Source organism: Schistocerca nitens, chromosome 8 (assembly GCF_023898315.1).
Source record: "Schistocerca nitens isolate TAMUIC-IGC-003100 chromosome 8, iqSchNite1.1, whole genome shotgun sequence".
NCBI classification, from domain to species: Eukaryota; Metazoa; Arthropoda; class Insecta; order Orthoptera; family Acrididae; genus Schistocerca; species Schistocerca nitens.
This window is the reverse complement of record NC_064621.1, coordinates 101,887,046-101,907,757: the sequence shown is the minus strand read 5'-3', so window position 1 is coordinate 101,907,757 and position 20,712 is coordinate 101,887,046. Positions and strand designations below refer to the sequence as shown.

The 20,712-nt window shown below is 45.8% G+C and overlaps 1 protein-coding gene across 1 annotated transcript in view; it reads right to left on the bottom strand.

Annotated features, from left to right (window-relative positions):
• LOC126199424 (uncharacterized) overlaps positions 1 to 20,712 on the bottom strand; it is a gene marked incomplete at its 5' end in the record, with an annotated part of 737,054 nt that overhangs the window by 547,413 nt on the left and 168,929 nt on the right. The window contains 2 exons of the mRNA XM_049936342.1: positions 1,384 to 1,794; positions 18,231 to 18,692. Of these exons, the coding sequence (XP_049792299.1) occupies positions 1,384 to 1,794; positions 18,231 to 18,692 (873 nt within the window). The remainder of the gene's footprint in view (positions 1 to 1,383; positions 1,795 to 18,230; positions 18,693 to 20,712) is intronic.

The following is a 20,712-nucleotide window of genomic DNA, read 5'->3' as shown; positions in this document are numbered from 1 at the left end:
ACATAATTTCCATCCCTCTCAACTGCCTTACGCCATCTTGGAACCAGCGCCTGTATACCCGCACGGTAAAATTCCGGACCAACTTGTTGGAGCCACTGTTTGGCAGCGTGCACAAGAGAATCGTCATCTTCAAACCTTGTGCCACGAAGAGAGTTTTTCAGTTTCCCAAAGAGATGATAGTCACATGGAGCCAGGTCAGCACTGTAAGGCGGGTGTTTCAGCGTTGTCCATCCGAGTTTTGTGATCGCTTCCACGGTTTTTTGACTGACATGTGGCCGTGCATTTTCGTGCAAACAGCAAAACATCCTGCTTTTGCCGATGTGGTCGAACACGACTCAGTCGACCTTGAAGTTTCTTCAGGGTCGTCACGTATGCATCAGAATTTATGGTGGTTCCACTTGGCATGATGTCCACAAGCAAGAGTCCTTCGGAATCGAAAAACACCGTAGCCTTAATTTTTCGAGCAGGAGGTGTGGTTTTCATTATTTTTTTTTTTTTTCGTGGGTGAATTTGCACGATGCCACTCCATTGATTGCCTCTTCGTCTCTGGCGGAAAATGATGGAGCCATGTTTCTTCACCTGTCACAATTTTTCCAAGAAATTAATCTCCACCATTCTCGTACTATTCCAAAAGTTCGCTGCATACAGTGTTTCCTGTTTCTTTTTGAGCCACTGTCAACATCCTGGGAACCCACCTGGCACAAACCTTTTTTAACGCCAACACTTTCAGTATTCTGCAAACCCTTCCTTCCCCCATCCCAACGTAGCGTGACAATTCGTTCACCGTGATGCGTCTGTCAGCAGTCACCAATTCGTTAACTCTCTGCACATTGTCTGGAGTGTGTGCAGTATGAGGCCTGCCACTGCGAGGACAATCCTCAATATTGCCGTGCCCGCTTTCATCACGTAACCTGCTTGCCCACCGACTAACTGTACTGCGATCGACAGCAGCATCTCCGTACACCTTTCTCAACCTCTTGCAGATGTTTCCCACTGTCTCGATTTCACAGCACAGGAATTCTATGACAGCACGTTGCTTCTGACTAACGTCAAGTGTAGTAGCTATCTTGAGGACATGCTGTGACGGCGCCACTCACGGGAACAGGTTGAACTAAGTTTGAAAACAAGCGGGAAGGATGTATCTACACACTGTAAAACTTTCACACATGCAGAAAGAAAACTGTATTTTTACAAAAATAGTGTGCATTTCTTTTGGAGCGACCCTCGTAGTACTGACATTTAACTGGAGTAGACATATGGGATGACGATGGTGTCACGAACGAAATGATTTTTTTTTTTACCAAGACTGGTCGAGAGAAAAATGTGTTGCATTACGTGTTGAAAGCACCTCGCAAATAGGAAGGGGCTGATGGGAATAATTACGAGTGATCGAGAGACGTCGCAAGTTGCGACGTGTGATGTCGGGCCCGCCAGCTCGACGGGAAGTGGGCAGCGGTGCGGGCCCGCTTGCCATCCCGCCAAAAGCCGGTGGTACTCACCCTCGTCGTCGGAGGAGAAGCTGTTGTAGCGCGGCAGGGAGGCGGCAGCTGGCGCGGAGGGCCGCCTCCCGTCGTGCGAGCGGCTGCGCATGCGCGCGGCGGCGCTCTCGTCGAGGTGTGAGGCGCGGCGGGCGCCCGCGGCGGCGGCGGCGGCGCTGCCCCCGGCGCGGGCCAGGCCGCGGCACGACGACGCGGAGGTGGGCAGCGAGCCGGGGGCCGGGCCCGGCTTGCGCGTCAGCGGCGACTGCAGCATGCGCTGCTTCCACTCCAGCAGCCGCTTCATCGACTCCTCGCGCTGCAACAGGGGCGCCGCCGGTCAGCGCAGCTAGTGGGCTCTCACTCTACGTTCACTTTTTTTTTCATTCAATTTCGATTCCTCCCGAAGGGGGCGGGCTGGCAGCAGCTTAGTATGCCGCTCTTCAGCCTACAGACATTGTTTTAAAAAGATGGATAATAAATAATAAAAACAGGCGATAAAATCAGACTTAAATGGTAACATGTCGAAAAAAATCGTGGAACTTTAAACATAGAACAAAGGGATGATGATGCTAATAAAATACATATGAAGCAGACAGGTAAAATAATAGACATACAATTAAAAATCACAGCGACAGTCTGGTTTCTGTTTGCAAAAGACATAAAATTCACACCCAGCGACAGCATGATTTCTGTTCACAACACTGTGGAAAGACGAACAACACTGAACATTCACTGGAACACTGCACTAAAAAGTTGGCAAAGATGACATACCACAGCCGAGAGCAGTTGGGGGGAAACTGGACAGATGATGGGAAAATAAAAAAGGGGGGAAGGAAAAGGAAAAGCGAAGGGCGAGGGGGGAAAGGAGCCAATGGAGGATGAGGACCCATAAGAGGGGTGGGGGATGCTGGGCAGATGCGACAGGGAGTGGGGAAGGCAGCCGAGGGGAATACAAAAGGACTCGGGGACGGGGGTGGAGAATGGAGGTAGGGAGAGGTTAGGTGGGAAGAAAACAGGATGGAAGGGGGGGAGAGGGAGCCCAGGGAAAGGTTGGAGGAAAGGAGGGGGGGGGGTGAGGATCAGAGTTGATAGGAGGGATAAATGGAGGGAGAGAGGGCATCATCCAGGAGGGGGAGCTGATGGAAGCCACCTTGGGAAAGGAGATGAAGGGTGTAGAGATGGAGGGTAGGGGGGACACTACAGGGAAGGCCAGGCAGAGGGTGGGGACGGGAGAAGAGTGGAGCAACCAGGGGGTGAGGCGATCAAGGTGGCGGGAGGTGCAGAGTATGCGGATATGGTCGAGGAATAGGAGTAGATGGGGGAAAGGAATGAGGTCATAGAGGATCCGAGGATCCACACGTTCACCATCTTCCTCCTCAGAATACAACATCTACGGTGACGCAACGACCAGCCAGGTAGAACGCGTGCTGCAGGGTTGTGAACTGAGATCGGTGTTCCAGCCTGCGTCTAAAATACGAGATATGTTGCACCCCGTTAAAGACGATATATGTCTTTAAGTGCCAAAAGTGAATGGTGTCCTGTGCGAATGCGGCAGCATTTACACTGAAGCGCCAAAGAAACTGGTATAGGGATGCGTATTCGGAGATACGTAAATAGGCAGAATACAGCGCCGCGGTCGGCAACGCCTATATAAGACAACGTGTATCTGGCGCAATTGTTAGATCGGTTACTGCTGCTACAATGGCAGGTTATCAAGATTTATGTAAGACTGAACATGGTGTTATAGTCGGCGCACTAGCGATAAGACAAAGCATTCCGAGGTAGCGATGAAGTGGGGATTTTCCCGTACGACCATTTTACGAGTGTACCGTGAATGTCAGGAATCCGGTAGAACATCAAATCTCCGACATCGCTCCGACCGGAAAAATATCCTGCAAGATCAGGAGCAACGACGACTGAAGAGAATCGTTCAACAAGGCAGAAGCGCAGCCCCTCCGCAAATTGCTGCAGACTTTAGAGGTGGGCCATCAACAAGCGTCAGCGTGCGAATCATTCAACGAAACATGATCGATATGGGCTTTCGGAGCCGAAGCCCCACTCGTATACCTTAATGATTGCAGACACGAAGCTATACGTCTGGGCCCGTCAACACCGACTTGGACTGTTGATGACTGGAAACACGTTGCCTGATCGGACGAGCGGCGCTTCAGTCCGGAACCGCGCGACCGCTAGGTCGCAGGTTCGAATCCTGCTTCGCGCATAGATGTGTGTGATGTCCTTAGTTAGGTTGAAGTAGTTGTATGCCTAGGGGACTAATGACCTCAGATGTTAAGTCCCATAGTGCTCCGAGCCATTTGAGCCATTTTTCGATACAAATTGTATGGAGCGGATGGACGTGTACGGGTATGGAAACAACCTCATGAATCCATGGACCCTGCATGTCAGCAGGGGACTGTTCAACCTGGTGGGGGCTCTGTAATGGTGTGTGGCCTGTGCAGTAGCAGTGATATGGGATCCCCGATACGTCTATATACGACTCTGATGTGTGACACGTACGTAAGCATCCTGTCTGATCGGCTGTATCCATTCATGACCATTGTGCATTTCGATGGACTTTATCATTTCCAGCAGAACAATGCGACACACCACATGTCCAAAATTGCTACAGAGTGGCTCCAGGATCACTCTTCTGAATTCAAAAACTTCTACTGGCCACCAAACTCCCCAGACATGAACATTGTTGAGCATATCTGGGATACCTTGCGACTTGCTGTTCAGAAGAGATCTCCACCCCTTCGTACTCTTACGGATTTATGGACAGCCCTGGAGGATTCATGGTGTCAGTTCCCTCCAGCATTACTTCAGATATCAGTCGAGACATACCACGTCGTGTTGCGGCACTTCTGCATGCTCTCTGGGGCACTACACGATATGAGGCACATGTACCAGTTTATTTGGCTCTTCAGTATATATTAACTGTTCTATAATTGTGTTATGTAAAAGGAAACTGAAAGTAACCAAATTTTGTCGAAAACTGAACATTTGTGGAGGACAGGTAAAACAAAACTGGCTCGGAACATATTTAATGGCCCTTAAGGTAGACAGAGGATGTCAAATTAAATACCTTTCAGCCGTCATTTTCAACCTTATTTTATTTGGTAACCAGTTTCAGCGTTTTACTTCACCATCTTCAGGCCCCTGACCGACGTACAGGAAGAATCTACCTCGGTTGTGTTCAAAACATGGGCCAGCAATACTAGTATTAGTAGATATTTGCTACAGTGATCACTTCAACCATCAACTGCTGGTATTGTCTAAACTTGAGAAAAAAATATATAGCCAACCGAGAAAAGTCCCGGACTATATAAAGTTTTAATCTGCCAAGAACTTTGAAGACAGAGCACATTTCACGTGCAGACCGAAAGATTCATTCTGGGAACAACCTCCTAGGCTACAGTTATTCCATTTCTCTATAATTTTCCTTCTTCCTCGAGTACTAGTTAGGAAAGTTACGGGAGAGAGCTTCTGGGATGTCAGGAAAATAGGAGAGAGGTACATGAAAAAGTGGTCCTTTAAGGACACAAATGTAAGAAATTTAGGGAAATCGCGAGAAAGTTAAATGTGGATGGCAGGACGGATTTGATCTGTGATCCCCTCAGTTATATCTTACCATTGCGCAACCTTTCTCGTTCGGACCGTAAGGTCTGTAAGGGCAAGTTCACTCCTGATTGGGTATATTTGTTTCCGAAGTTGAGCTAACTCTGTGTCGCTCAGGAACTCATTGCACCACCGTTGAGGCCGGCGGTGGTGGCCGAGCGGTTCTAGGCGCTACAGTCTGGAACCGCGCGACCGCTACGGTCGCAGGTTCGAATCCTGCCTCGGGCATGGATGTGTGTGATGTCCTTAGATTAGTTAGGTTTAAGTAGTTCTGAGTTCTAGGGGACTGATGACCTAAGAAGTTAAGTCCCATAGTGCTCAGAGCCATTTTTGAACCACCGTTGAATGAAGTGAATTCCTTACCGTGCATCCGCTGCGGAGTACCAAAGTGTCGCTGGCTAGCCGGCACAAGTTATCGCGTAACAGTATTTGCTTTCCACAGAGCAAGACGGCACATCACAGTAGTCTACAAGACGCGGCGCTATCTTGCTGTCCGCAGGACTTCATATATTGGGAGACACCTTGGAACATGATTACGCTGCTGGTATACGCACGGCACATTGCGACAGGAATTTATTTGTGTTGTGTGTGACTCCAAGGAATTGCGGCCTCGTACTCACATAAATTAAAGAATGACATAACTGGGTGCACACAGTGAAGGCTTAGATGCATAATAATAGGTATGGCTTGGTCTGGTGTGCTATGTACCATTAGCACTACATCTCAAGCCGTATAACTCATATTGGCTCAAATGGCTCTAAGCACTATGGGACTTAACATCTGAGGTCATCAGTCCGTTAGAACTTAGAACAACTTAACTAACCTAAGGACATCACACACATCCATGCCCAAAGCAGGATTCGGACCTGCGACCGTAGCAGCAGTGCGGTTCCGGGCTGAAGCGCCTAGAACCTCTCGGCCACAACGGCCGGCGTATAACTCATAAACAATGGGTTAAGATACATATGTTTCATAACAAAAATTTATCCTCTTTTAACTTGGGACGCACGTTTACATCCAGCGGTATTGGTGTACCAACAACCTATATAAATGCTAAATGAAATATTAGTAACTTCCTTAAAAGGGCCCATTGGTCGCTTTAGAGCGCTGTAGATGATACCAGGTGGTCCGTCAATTCCGCAGCTAATGGCAGTGAAGCGGTATGCGCCAGTCTGTTGTACGCAATCCGCCCAGTAATAATAGTCGACATGAGACATGACAGAAATGGCTCTTAGCGCTATGGGACTTATAATCTGAGGTCATCAGTCCCCTAGAACTTAGAACTACTTAAGCCTCACTAAACTAAGGACATCACACACATCCATGTCCGAGGCAGGATTCGAACATGCGACCGTAGCGGTCACGCAGTTCCAGACTAAAGCGCCTAGACCCGCTATGCCACCACGGCCGGCCGTGACAGAACGTGGTAATTCAATGAGTCAAGTTGTCCGATTCGTTTGTATATCAGTGCGGACTGTCCAAAATGTCTACGCGGAATGGTGTAACACACGCTGGCATATAACACGGCGTAAGAGCAGTGCTCGTAAAATTTGCTAACCGACAGGAATCGGAGATGATCGCCGGCCCCTGTGGCCGAGCGGTTCTAGGCGCTACAGTCTGGTTCAAATGGTTCAAATGGCCCTGAGCACTATGGGACTTAATTTCTGAGTGCGTCAGTCCCCTAGAACTTAGAACTGCTTAAACCTAACTAACCTAAGGACATCACACACATCCATGACCGAGGCAGGATTCGAACCCGCGACTGTAGCGGTCGCGCGGTTCCAGACTGTAGCGCGTAGAGCCGCTACAGTCTGGAACCGCTACGGTCGCAGGTTCAAATTCTGCCTCGGTCATGGATGTGTGTGATGTCCTTAGGTTAGTTAGGTTTAAGTAGTTCTAACTTCTTAGGGACTGATGACGTCAGAAGTTAAGTCCCATAGTGCTCAGAGCCATTTGAACTTTTTCGGAGACGATCGTCAGGCTCTAATCGATGGGAATCGGTTTTAAACTTGACAAGAATTTCCGCTGTCGACTAACTCATGTCCATTTCAACCAGATTCCCGAGAGAACCTTGCATTGCTAACGGCATGCGACGGATATTTGGAGTCGAGAACCTCGCAAAAGCGTGGTGCTTACAGTGGCACCTTAAGCTGTACGTCTTCTATAGGCCAAACAAAATAGTAGCTGAGTGAAGACATCTAGTGTCGTCTGAAAATCGCCACCGCGCCTCTTTTCAAATGATGCAAGCTGACGAGAGCATCGATAGCCGAATAGGGCGCTTGATCCGCACTGTGTGGACGGAGATGGTTCTGTGATGTTTTGAGGATGTCTGTCGCACTATAATTTGGACTAGTTGCTTCAGGCTGTCATGTACATAAACCAGGATGACTCTTTTAACGTTCTCGGTAACCATGATTTAGCCTTTCTTGTACATATTTGTAGTGAGCAAGCTGTGGAGTCTTTGGTCTTCCAAGGCAACACCAGCTGTGTTGTCTGAGAGCCACGCATACTTCTCTGATTTGACGAATTCTGAAACATTTTAACACACAGCGACTGACCCTTTATATCACTCGTTCTTGTACAAACTATTTGGAACAGTAGGTCAAACGTACCAGTAATCATCTCATAATTTGGTAGCTGTATGGATCTGTTCATCAATGACTGGTTCGGCTACGTATGGCGTCCCTGCAAAAACTTGGGCACTCTCTTTCTACAGGCGATGTTACATGTTATTAGGGTCGCACCTCGGGCATACGATTAGTATAGGATTATTCGTAAGTACCTTCGTGTTTTTCAGAAGACAACTGCGCGAATACTACAGGACCAGAACAAAACATATACGAGTGGATGGGACATCTCTTGAAGTTTTACCTCACATTACAGGTGTTCAATATGGGACCGCTTGTGACGCAGCAGCCGACCGCTGTGACGGAGCGGTTCTAGACGTTTCAGTCCGGAACCACGCTGCTGCTACGGTCGCAGGTTCGAATCCCGCCTCGGGCATGGATGTGTGTGATGTCCTTCGGTTAGTTCGGTTTAAGTAGTTCTAAGTGTAGCGGACTGATGAGCTCAGATGTTAAGTCCCATAGTGCTCAGAGCCATCTGAACCATTTTTTGTGACGCAGAAAACGTGAATAAGACGTTCAGGCTCTTGCTACATACGTTTCAACACGTCATCGTCGATATCAGTGACCGCATTAACTACCCTTCCTAGCAACACTTCCAATTTAAGCAGTTGTCTAGGCAGGAACACACGATGTTTGACGTCATATCAGAAGAAAAAAAAAAACTTAAGAGTTCAGTCAGGTGACCGTGGCGGCCACGAAGAAAGTGGAGAGTCGAGATGGGAAGCCCGTCCAACGCAACGCTGAGGTAGTTCGAGATTGAGGTAATCAAGAACATCTGAAAGAACGCTTGTTGGAGTACATCTATTGCAATGTAAATAAAAAATTTTAAAAATCTTAACATAGAAAACTCTAGAAAGTAAAAAAAAAATAATACATATTTCCCCTTTCAGTTTAAAAAAATAATATGCATTTTCCCTTTGATATAAGTAGTAATATTTTGGTCCAAGCGTCTTTGTGTCGGGGGCTGCTAAATAAATAAAAAAAAATCTGATCAGCAGCTTTCCTTTCTAGAACAGTATGCTTTCATTATGCTAGGTATAAGGCTCTTCTGTTTGGCACCATCTCATCCAGACCTGCGCGTCCCACGTCCCACCACAAAATAGGTAATGAAGTTATAATTATTTATTACGTACAACATGAAAACCAATCGATATTTAATTGGGCTAAAGTTGTTAAAGAACAGAGTTACCTGTTTATTTTATATCATATTTTTACATAATTACGTAGGAACCTAGTTTCATGCATCAATTTGTCTTACGAGGCCTATACCCATCTGTGGTTTGATTGTAGCGTAACGAGGCACGCTTCATTAAACGGCGAGCGCGGCTTGACCGAGTGCGGCGACCCGAACGGGCAGAAGCGTGAGGTTGTGTCCACACTGCGAATTTTTCGGAGTAAATTAATTAAGACTTAGACTCAACGATCTGATATTGTTAGTTTGATATTAACCTACGTTGCTCAGGTAGCTTGCTTGGATTTAAATTTCATATTTCATCATTTCTATTATGTATTTTGTTTTTATTTTATTTACTTAGCGGTCTCCCGACGCGACAACGCTTGAGTCACAGTACTAGTACTTATATTAAACTGAAGACGGCAAATACATATTATTTTTGTACCTTTTACAGTTTTTCCGCTTTGCAGGTGCTGAAACTGGCTACTACAAAAGACAAAAATCATCATTGTTGGTCAACCGTAAAAGATAAACATATGTTCTCACAGGCTTTTATTTAGATACTTTTGACCTGTACAATCTGGTACTACGTAACTTGACGTAGCTCTTATGTATTACGTAGCGTATACCAAGAGAATGCGCTGGCAAAAAACATTCTTACGCAGTTTAGCTGATGATATTTTAAACGGCTGAACAGACTTTCATGGAATAGAGCTACGAACAATGCCGATTAAACCAGTTTTCAAATAAAAAAAAACTGCATTAAAATCAGACGTTTCGTTTGGGAACTAGGATGCCACAGACAGATACACAGATACAAAGAAACACACCTTAAACTGTACTGCTGTAATTGCGACAAAAGCTTTTCCTACAGTACGTCCAGATACCACTCCATTAAAGATCACTCAAGATATCCCAAGAATCAGTAGCGCACCATGCCAGAATCTTCTGTTAAACATAAATCCGGAGTAATAGTCCCCCAATCGGATCTCCGGGTGGGGACAATGGAAGGTCAGGCAAAGTTGAAGAATACACTAAAAATAGCAACATGGAATGTAAGAACACTCCTCCAATGCGGGAAATTAGAGAACCTCAAACTAGAGATGGACAGAATGGGAACAGACATAATAGGAATATCTGAGATGCGATGGCCTGAACCAGGAGACTTCAGATCAGGAAATTACCGTATCATTCATACAGGTACTAACCAAGGAACAACTGGAATCGGTGGAGTTGGAATAATTCTAAAAGGAAAACTCGGGAATCTAGTCACAGGATATGTGCAATTTAACTCTAGGATAATACTAGTCAAAATTGGAACCAAACCAAAGAACACGGTAATAGTACAAGTCTATATGCCGACATCGGCAGAAGAAGACGATGTAATAGAAACAGTGTATGAAGACATCAACAAAGTTATAAATTATGTTAAAGGTGAAGAGAACTTAATTATAATGGGAGATTGGAATGCTAGTGTTGGAGAAGAGAAAGTTGACGGAATTGTAGGGAAATATGGTCTAGGAGATAGGAACGAAAGAGGAAGCCGGCTAATTGAATTTTGTGCCAAAAACAAGTTGGTCATAGCGAACTCCCTTTTCAACCACCATAAAAGAAGAAGGTACACGTGGAAAGCCCCAGGAGATACTAGAAGACACCAAATCGACTATATATTAGTAAAATCGCGTTTTAAAAACCAAATCAAGGATTGCAGAAGCTACCCGTCTGCGGATATTAATAGTGATCACAACCTTGTAATGATGAAATGCTTACTCAAACTCAAGCGATTAGAGAGAAAAACGAACAAAGTATGGAACAGAGATAACCTAAAGTCTGAAGAACTAGTGATCCCTTATGCACGGAAAACTGATGAGATGGCATCAAACATTATTCCCGGGAGTACTAACGAGGAGTGGAAACAAATCAAAGAAGGCATACATAAAGCAGCAGAAGAATTTATTGGGAAAGCCAAACCTGTAAACAGGAAAGAGTGGATAACACCTGAAATAATTTGTCTAATGGAAGAAAGAAGACTATACAAAAATGCCTCTGACGAGCAAAGCGAAAACAAATATAGAAAGCTTAGAAACCAAATAAACAGAGAATCTAGGAAAGCAAAAGAAAATTACCTCAACAGCATTTGTAAAGAGGTGGAGGAAAACATGGTTAAAGGAAAAACTGACTTGGCCTACAGAACAATAAAACAAAACTTTGCTAAACGGAAAGTAAAATCTTCAGGAACTATAAAGAACAAAGAGGGCAAGGTACTATTTGGATATGACACGCTGAAGAGATGGCAAGAATACATTGAAGAGCTATATCAAGGAGACCCTCTAACAGATAATATGATAGAATTAAGCGAAGAAGTAGAGAAAGAAGAACTAGGGGACACAATTCTGAAAGATGAATTTGAAAAAGCACTAAAAGAACTACCAGATAAGAAAGCGGCAGGTGTTGATGATATACCTTCTGAACTAATTAAGAAATCAGGAGACAAAATGAAAGCTACATTACTGCAACTCATACAGAAAATATACAAAACAGGCGAAGTTCCTGAAGACTATCAGAAATGCATCATATTCCCCATACCTAAGAAAGCATCTACTATGGACTGTGAAAACCATCGAACACTCAGTCTTCTTTCACACGCATCAAAAATTCTAATAAGAATAATTTTGAAAAGAGTTGAAAACCAATTGAATAGCACTCTAAGTGAAGACCAATTCGGTTTTAGAAGCGGTGTAGGGACGAGGGAAGCAATCTTATCTTTAAGACTAATAATTGAGAAACAAATTTCCAAAAACAAACAAGTATTTATAGCCTTCGTAGACCTCGAAAAGGCATTTGACAATGTTGTATGGCCAGAAATGTTTAGAATTCTGAAGAAGGCTGGTCTGAAATATAATGACAGAAGGATAATCTTTAAAATATACCAAAATGAAACAGCCTTAGTTAAGAAGGAAAACAAAGAAGAAACAGCAAGAATAAGGAAAGGAGTGAGACAGGGATGCCCACTATCTCCAGTAATTTTCAACGCATATATCCAAGAAGCAATAGATAAAATAAGAGAGAATATTGAAGTAGGAATAAAACTTAACGGAATGAAAATAGATATGTTGCGATATGCAGATGATATCGCCATAATTACAGAAAGGAAAGAAGATTTAGAAGCCGCACTCAATGAAATGGAAAACACCTTAAAAGAACAGTATGGAATGAAAATAAATAAGAAAAAGACTAAAGTGATGGTGAGTGGCGCCCTGAACTACAATGAACCCATACGAATAACAATAAAGGGAGAGAAACTAGGGCAGGTTACAGAATTTAACTACTTAGGTAGCAAAATAACAGCAGATGGAAGGAGCAAAAGTGACATTAAAAACAGAATACAACTTGCCAAAATAGCATTCAATGGAAAAAGAAACTTACTGACGAGTAGAAATGTTAGTTTAGACGTAAGAAAGAGAGTCATGAAAACCTATGTGTGGAGTACAGCCCTTTACGGATGTGAAACTTGGACTAGTGGAAAAGAAGAAAAGAGAAGATTAGAGGCATTCGAAATGTGGTGCTACCGGAGAATGGAAAAAATCAGCTGGCGAGACAAGGCTACAAACGAAGATGTCCTCAGAAGAGTGAAAGAAAACAGATCTCTTTGGCGAAATATACAGAAAAGAAGAATAACCTTCATAGGTCACATTTTACGGCATAACAATTTCATTAAGAGAATATTAGAAGGAATCATTGAAGGAAGAACTCGCCGAGGACGACCTAGATTAAGCTACATTCAACAAGTAATAAATGACATCGGGTGCCAGACCTATGCAGATATGAAGAAGAAAGTTGACAAAAGAACGGAATGGCGTGCTGCTGCCAACCAACCTGTGGGTTGATAACCGAAGAAGAAGAAGAAGAGTCCAGATACACGAAACAAGTCACAGTTTTCGCCGTAAAGAAAAATGGTCCATAAACCTTTGAAGACGTGCGAAGGAGTTGCACAATCTCGTGTGGTTTTCTGTGCCCACACACGAAACGTTGTGACATTTTAACTTTCCAGCTGCATGAAACGTGACTTCGTCACTGAAAACTAACGTCTGTGAAAAACCGCCATCCTCCAGTAGCATCTGCAAGTTACTACAGGAGTCAGCACGAAGCCTGTTATACCGAGGAATCAGCGCGTGTAGCAAATGCAGGCGGTACGGTTTTACACAGAGGTGTCTGCGCAGAATGCACCGGATAGTTGACTGCGGTGTGTGCAGTTCTCGGCTCGCACGCGCAGTCGATTTCTTAGCGCTCTAAACGAATTTTTCCCTCAAACGCTCCACCTTCTCTCCCACCGAGTAGTCCTGGTTCCTTCCCACCACATGAGCAGCCGGACTCACGGAATATATCGTGCCACCCGTGGATTGTTTTGTCTGGCTTTTGTACCCGAATCATCGCTGAACATCAACTCACATTTAGCGAATTCGAGGTTACAAAACAGACGCACCGCTCCATTAACACCTTGCTCTGACACGCCTGGCCCCTAATGCTGCCATCTGCATCCACGCCAAGGCGCATTTTACGAATCGAAACTTGGAGAGATGTTCGGTCACCACCAAGTACAGAGAAAAGCCAGAGCTGACGAAGTGCTGCACTGACAGGATCGAGGCGCACGCCCTACATTATTTCTCAAACGATTTCACAGATCTATTCGATAAAAAAAGCTTTCTATTTTACTTGTAGCTTTATTTGTCAGTTTTATGGTGAAGAACCGTCATATCGTTAATGGTCGTAGTTATTGTGATATTTCACATTAAAGCACAAAATCCGAAAACATTGCAATGAAAAATGGGAGTCGTTATCAATTTGCGTTTGGTGCATATTAGACTACGTATTGCACTGTATGAAATGTAGCTAAAATTTTGAATTCTTATTTAAGCTTAGGAGGGCATCAGTATCTGCCTCCAGTCTCCAGAGCCGGCCGCGGTGGTCTCGCGGTTCTAGGCGCGCAGTCCGGAACCGTGGGACTGCTACGGTCGCAGGTTCGAATCCTGCCTCGGGCATGGATGTGTGTGATGTCCTTAGGTTAGTTAGGTTTAAGTAGTTCTAAGTTCTAGGGGACTGATAACCACAGCAGTTGAGTCCCATAGTGCTCAGAGCCGTTTGAACCATTTGAACCAGTCTCCAGAAAAAGGATTTGATGTAGCGCGTTCACTCTCGACCACACACGCGTTCGAATGAAATATTCACAACGTCCCCCATACCTCGTAAACCGTACGAGATATCGAAACGAGATTTTGGAAAATGATAGCACACAAAGAGGACAGTTAATTTTAAATTAACAACAGCCTGAATGCAATGTCTACCTAGATTTACCTACGTTTCCGGTGGGATAACCCAACCTGCTTCAGAATAAAAGGAACTACGATTTGTCCATAATGGACAACGTCAAGAACTAAAAACTGTGATATAGTAATACATCGTCATATTGCAATAACTTATCTAGTAAACAGCCTCGGCCCTACTTCGCGACCCCTGTACGGCAGCAACGGATGTCGTACTGGCTATAGCCTCGAGAGTGCATTCGCGATAGTGTGCATTCGTACTTGTTAACGCTGGTACCAACATGTACTCCTAAACTTAAAATTTTATGAATAACCAGGTGCGGCTAAAGAAATTGACGTATGCGTTATCCTGTAAGGAACAAAGATATATCGACTGTCTTGTTGGATATCAAAAGTGATGGGAGCAATGCGTTTACTATTTTAAGCCGACCTAGCATATTCGGGCTAATCATCGAACTTCATGAGGATAACTACGGGTTTGAAATACAGGTTAAGATAATCCCAGCTATTCAGCAAACGGGAGTGCTGAAAACACGTTGGCAAGGGTATAATGATTACTACCTACATCTACATCTACATACATACTCCGCAGTCCACCATACGGTGCGTGGCGGAGGGTACCTCGTGCCACAACTAGCATCTTCTCTCCCTGTTCCACTCCGAACAGAACGAGGGAAAAATGACTGCCTATATGCCTCTGTACGAGCCCGAATCTCTCTTATCTTATCTTTGTAGTCTTTCCGCGAAATGTAAATTGGCGGCAGTGTAATTGTACTGCGGTCAGCCTCAAATGCTGGGCCTCTAAATTTCCTCAGTAGCGATTCACGAAAAGAACGCCATTGAATTGCTTCTATGTCTTCCCTCAATCCGACCTGATAGGGATACCAAACTCTCGATCAGTACTAAAGAATAGGTCGTGTTAGTGTTTTATAAGCGGTCTCCTTTACAGATGAACCACATCTTCCCAAAATTCTACCAATGAACCGAAGACGACTATTCGCCTTCCCCACAACTGCCATTATATGCTTGTCCCACTTCATATCGCTCTGCAATGTTACGCCCAAATATTTGATCGACGTGACTGTGTCAAGCACTACACTACTAATGGAGTATTCAAACATTACAGGATTCTTTTTCCTATTCATCTGAATTAATTTACATTTATCTATATTTAGAGTTAGCTGCCATTCTTTACACCAATCACAAATCCTGTCAAAGTCATCTTGTAACCTCCTACAGTCACTCAACGACGACATCTTCCCGTACACCACAGCATCATCAGCAAACAGCCGCACATTGCTATCCACCCTATCCAGAAGATCATTTATGTAGATAGAAAACAACAGCGGACCTACTACACTTCCCTGGGGCACTCCAGATGATTCCCTCACCTCCGATGAACACTCACCATCGAGGACAACGTACTGGGTTCTATTACTTAAGAAGTCTACGAGCCACTCACATACTTGGGAAACAATCCCATATGCTCGTACCTTAGTTAGGAGTTTTCAGTGGGGCACCGAGTCAAACGCTTTCCGGAAGTCAAGGGATATGGCATCCGTCTGATACCCTTCATCCACGGTACGCAAGATATCATGTGAAAAAAAGGCGAGTTGTGTTTCGCAGGAGCGATGCTTTCTAAAGCCGTGCTGATGCATGGACAACTTCTCTGTCTCAAGGAAATTCATTATAAAAAAATGGTTCAAATGGCTCTGAGCACTATGGGACATCTATGGTCATCAGTCCCCTACAACTTAGAACTACTTAAACCTAACTAACCTAAGGACATCACACAACACCCAGTCATCATAAATTCATTATATTCGAACTGAGAATATATTCGAGAATCCTGCAACAAACCGATGTTAAGGATATTGGTCTGTAATTTTGAGGATCCGTCCTTCTACCCTTCTTATATACAGGCGTCACCTGCGTTTTTTTCCAGTCGCTCGGGACTTTACGTTGGAGCCAATGCAGTAGAGTACTCTCTGTAAAACCGAATTGGAATCCCGTCAGGACCTGGCGATTTATTTATTTTCAACCCATTCAGCTGCTTCACAACCCCAGCGATGGCTATCACTGTGTCCTCCATACGGGAATCTGTACGAGACTCAAACGGCGGTATGTTTGTACGATCCTCCTGCGTGAAATACTTCTCAAATGCTAAATTTAAAATTTCAGTTTTCGTTTTGCTGTCTTCCGTTGCCAGGTCAGATTGATCAGTGAGTGACTGGATGGGAGCCTTCGACCCGCTTACCGATTTTACGTAAGACCAGAATTTCCTTGGGTTTTCAGCAAGATCTTTTGCTAAGGTATGACGGTGGTAGTGGTTGAATGTTTCGCGCATCGCTCTTTTTACAGCAGCACGAATCTCTACTAACTTTTGCCTGTCCTCATTCTCCCGATCTTTCTTGCAGCGCGAGTGCAACTGCCTTTGCTTCCTGAGCATTCTCCGAATTGCGCTGTTAAACCACGGTGGGTCTTTTCCGTCCGTAACCCACTTTTTCGGCACATACTTCTGCAAAGCGTGATTTGCAATGTGTTTAAAATTTGCCCATAATTCTTCCACGTCCATCGTACGGGAAGTAAATGAAGTCGATTCATTTACTAAGGGGGTTGCTAACAACTGCTTATCTGCTCTTTCTAGTAAGAATACTCTACTAGCCTTCTTTTCCGTCCGTAACCCACTTTTTCGGCACATGCTTGTCCAATGCGTGATTTACAATGTGTTTAAAATTTGCCCATAATTCTTCCACGTCCATCGTACCGGAAGTAAATGAAGTCGATTCATTTACTAAGGAGGTTGCTAACGACTGTTTATCTGCTCTTTCTAGTAAGAATACTCTCCAAGCCTTCTTGACCGACTTTTTAATTTTCGTAACCATAGTCGTAATGACGTCATGATGACGAATCCCTATCCCAGCACCGACACCGTCGATGAGGTCTGGTCTGTTCGTGGCTACCAGATCTAAAATATTCTCATTACGCGTTGGCTATCGATTTAGCTGCTCAAGACAGTTTTCAGATAATGTGTTCAAAAGTAATTCACACGACGGCTTGTCTGTACCACCTGTAATGAGCCCATAGACATCTAGGTAGGTTGAAGTCGCCTTCGACTAATATAACATGATCCGGGTACTTCTGCGATACAGAATGTAGACTCCCTTTGAATGATTCTAGAACTGCCACGGTGGAACCTGGTGGCCGGTAATAACACCCCATAATTAACTTTATTTCCCCTAGCCGTGTTAAACGTGTCCAGATAACGTCACAATCACACTCTACTTCGACCTCAGTAGACACAATATTTTTGTCAACTACAATGAAGCCACCACCTCCTACGGTGTCTAATCTGTCTTTCCGATACACGTTCCAACCTTCACTAAATATTTCAGAACTTCCTATCTCAGGGTTGAGCCATGTCTCAGTTCCGAGAATAATTTGCGCGCCACGCGCTTCCTGGAGGGCAGTAAATTCAGGAACTTTATTCCGAATACTCTGAAAATTTACTGCTAATATCTTGATAGCTGAAGTGTCTTTACACTGAGCGCGTCCTGATTTCCCTGCCTGCACGTCGACTGGTGAGTGTTCATCAGGACACCTACTGCCTAGCCTAAAAAAACCCCATGGCACGGAACAACGGTTGAAAACCCTCAAAAAAGTTTTTGTTTCGCAGCTGCGGCTGGTCGTTAAGAAGGTAATTCTTGTCATATAGTAAGTGTTTAAAAATTTTGCATTGGTTCCAAAATATCCAACTTCGCACCCTTCACTTCGCAATGCAAGAGCTGAGTAGTATAAGGAGGATTGGGTGCGTGAGCCGTTTGCACTAAGTGTTTAGCGAATGTCGAACCACGCGTGCCATCTCCAACTTTAGTAGGGATATGTTCCTTGTGTCTTGTTAGTAAGGCTCTTCCTGTTTGGCCGATGTAAAATTTCGGGCAATTGCCACATGTAATTTTGTAAGTGGTTCGCCATTTTTTACGTTTGGATTGCAAAACGAGTGGCTACAAACCTGCTGCGAACGATGGGGCGTCGTCGGGTGATGCTGTGCCGCGACGGAGGCGGCGGCGGCGGGCTTGGCGACCGCGGGTAGCGTGTGGCGGTGCTCCGGGGGCGGCGCCGCCCCCGCCGCCAGCGCCTCCTGCTGGGTGGCGGCCCCCGAGCCGCGGGCGGGCAGGCGCGCGCTGGCCGAGCGCAGGAAGCGCTGCTGCGCCGCCAGCTGGCGCCGCATCTTGTCGGCATACGCCTCCTCCGACCAGTAGTCGGGGGCGGGCGCGGCGGCGGGCGCCACGTCCATGCTGGACTTGGGCCGCGGCAGGTGGTGGCGGCCGCCCGCGTGGGCGTGCGCGTGGGCGTGGGCGTGCGGCAGCGAGTGCGGCAGGTACAGCGCCACCTGCGGCAGCGTGCCCGCACCCTCTGAGCCCTCCGGGGCCGCTACCGGCTGCTGCTGCTGCTGCTGCGCGCCGTCAGCGAACTAGAGGCGGGCAAATCCGGTCATCTCTGGGAACTACACGACGGCAAAAATAAAACTCGCCCGGACAATGCATCTTAGCACAAGCACTCCAATGAACGTCACCCGCAACCCAACTTGCATCATCCACACGTAAGGCCGATGATGCAAGTTGGGCCAGTCTTAAGATGCACTATATTGGCCAGTTTTATTTTGACCATTTTCTATCCTGCTCTACGCAGGTCGTATGACGAGGGCCTCCCGTCGGGTAGACCGTTCGCCGGGTGCAAGTCTTTCGACGAAATGATGATGATTATGACAACACAACACCCGGTCCCTGAGCGGAGAAAATCTCCGACCCAGCCGGGAATCGAACCCGGGCCCTTAGGATTGACACTCTGTCACGCTGACCACTCAGCTACCGGGGAAGGACTTCTGCGCAGGTAGAACACAGCTTACGATCGCTGACACTGGCAGTAACGCAAAGAAACAGGCGGTTCGTGAGGTCGATAACAGCGGAATTCGTCACATGTGACTGTGCCTCTCTCAGTGCGGTGGTTCAATTCTGGGGGCTTACGAAGGAACCTTACAGGTGAAGGGCGAACCGAACTCCCTTACTAATTCGCAGCTATGAGGAATGGCGATATCTTTTACCGCTAGTCGTATAAGACTCGAAACTCCTTTGCTTTTGGTCCCCGTTTGGTACTCCGTTCACCCCAGCCCCGGTGTCGTACTTGCCATCCGATTTCAGACCGCAGAGAACATTAATCACGACCTCGAGCACTTCCTTACCCGACGTTGGCCTTGGTTACGTCAATGCGGATGGCTTTAAAAGTGAGGGGGATGTGCCCCTTTAGCGACACATACCAAATGTTTGCACTGCCGCCGGAAACGTCTGCCTATACGGTGGAGTTACTGGACATCAGGAAGTCTATTTATTATTGGACACAGACTTTCCGGTTCGTGTTGATCCTCTTGGATTCGCATAGTGTGTTGCAGAAACGGCAACATTCGACGTTTGATAAAAAGACCAACGGATATATCTTGGATGTAATCGAGGCCATCATAGATGCGCGGACATTGGACTTTGGCATCCGCTTACTTTGGGTAGAATGGCGTCGAGGCAATATCACTCGCTGCGAGTGATATTGCGGAAGGAAAGTTCCGCTCAAAACCCCCTGTCCCTTATACGAATCACAACTCGACGCTCAAGAAAGCTGCTTAATGCGACTGGAATTGTGACCGGTAAGTATCCTAGTACCATAAGGGCAAGCACATGGGGGCCACACAACCGAACGTCTGTTTGCGGGCATGGTTCACCTCTGTGAAGCTTAGTAGATGTCATGTGACCTCTCTCACCTGCATGAAGCTGGGACACGGTTGTTGTCACGACCACCTATACTGGATGAAATTTATCGCTTCTGGACACTGTGATCAAGATACAACGGTGGTGGCGGCTCCGTCACACGTCATATTGGCGTATAGCTCGGCTGCACGGGTGGTTTCGTACAAAATATCGGCTGCGATGTGCTACTCTCTCTCTTGAAGTGCACCTGCTTTACATTAGGGTTTCGAAGTACAGAGTGACAATTATTGAACTGCATGAAATAAAATCATCGTTACTTCTGAAAGGTTTGTGCGTTAGGAAGTTCAAAATGGACTGTTAGCCGCGGGGAATGATGGGAATTAGTATGCACTTGCATGGTTTGATTTAGCGACGAATTCCACTTTCGTTTGAATGGGTTCGTCAGTAAGCAAAATTGGTGCTTTTGGGGGACTGAGAATCCGCATTTCGCGATCGAGAAGTCTAGGCGCTTCAGTCTCGAACCGCGCTGCTGCTACGGTCACAGGTTCGAATCCTGCTACGGGCATGGATGTTTGTGATGTCCTTAGGTTAGTTAGGTTTAAGTAGCTCTAAGTCTAGGGAACTGATGACGTCATATGTTAAGTCCCATAGTGCTTAGAACCATTTGAATCGAGAAGTCTCTTCACCCTCAACGGGTGACTGCGTGGTGCGCAATGTTCAGTCACGGAATAATCGGTG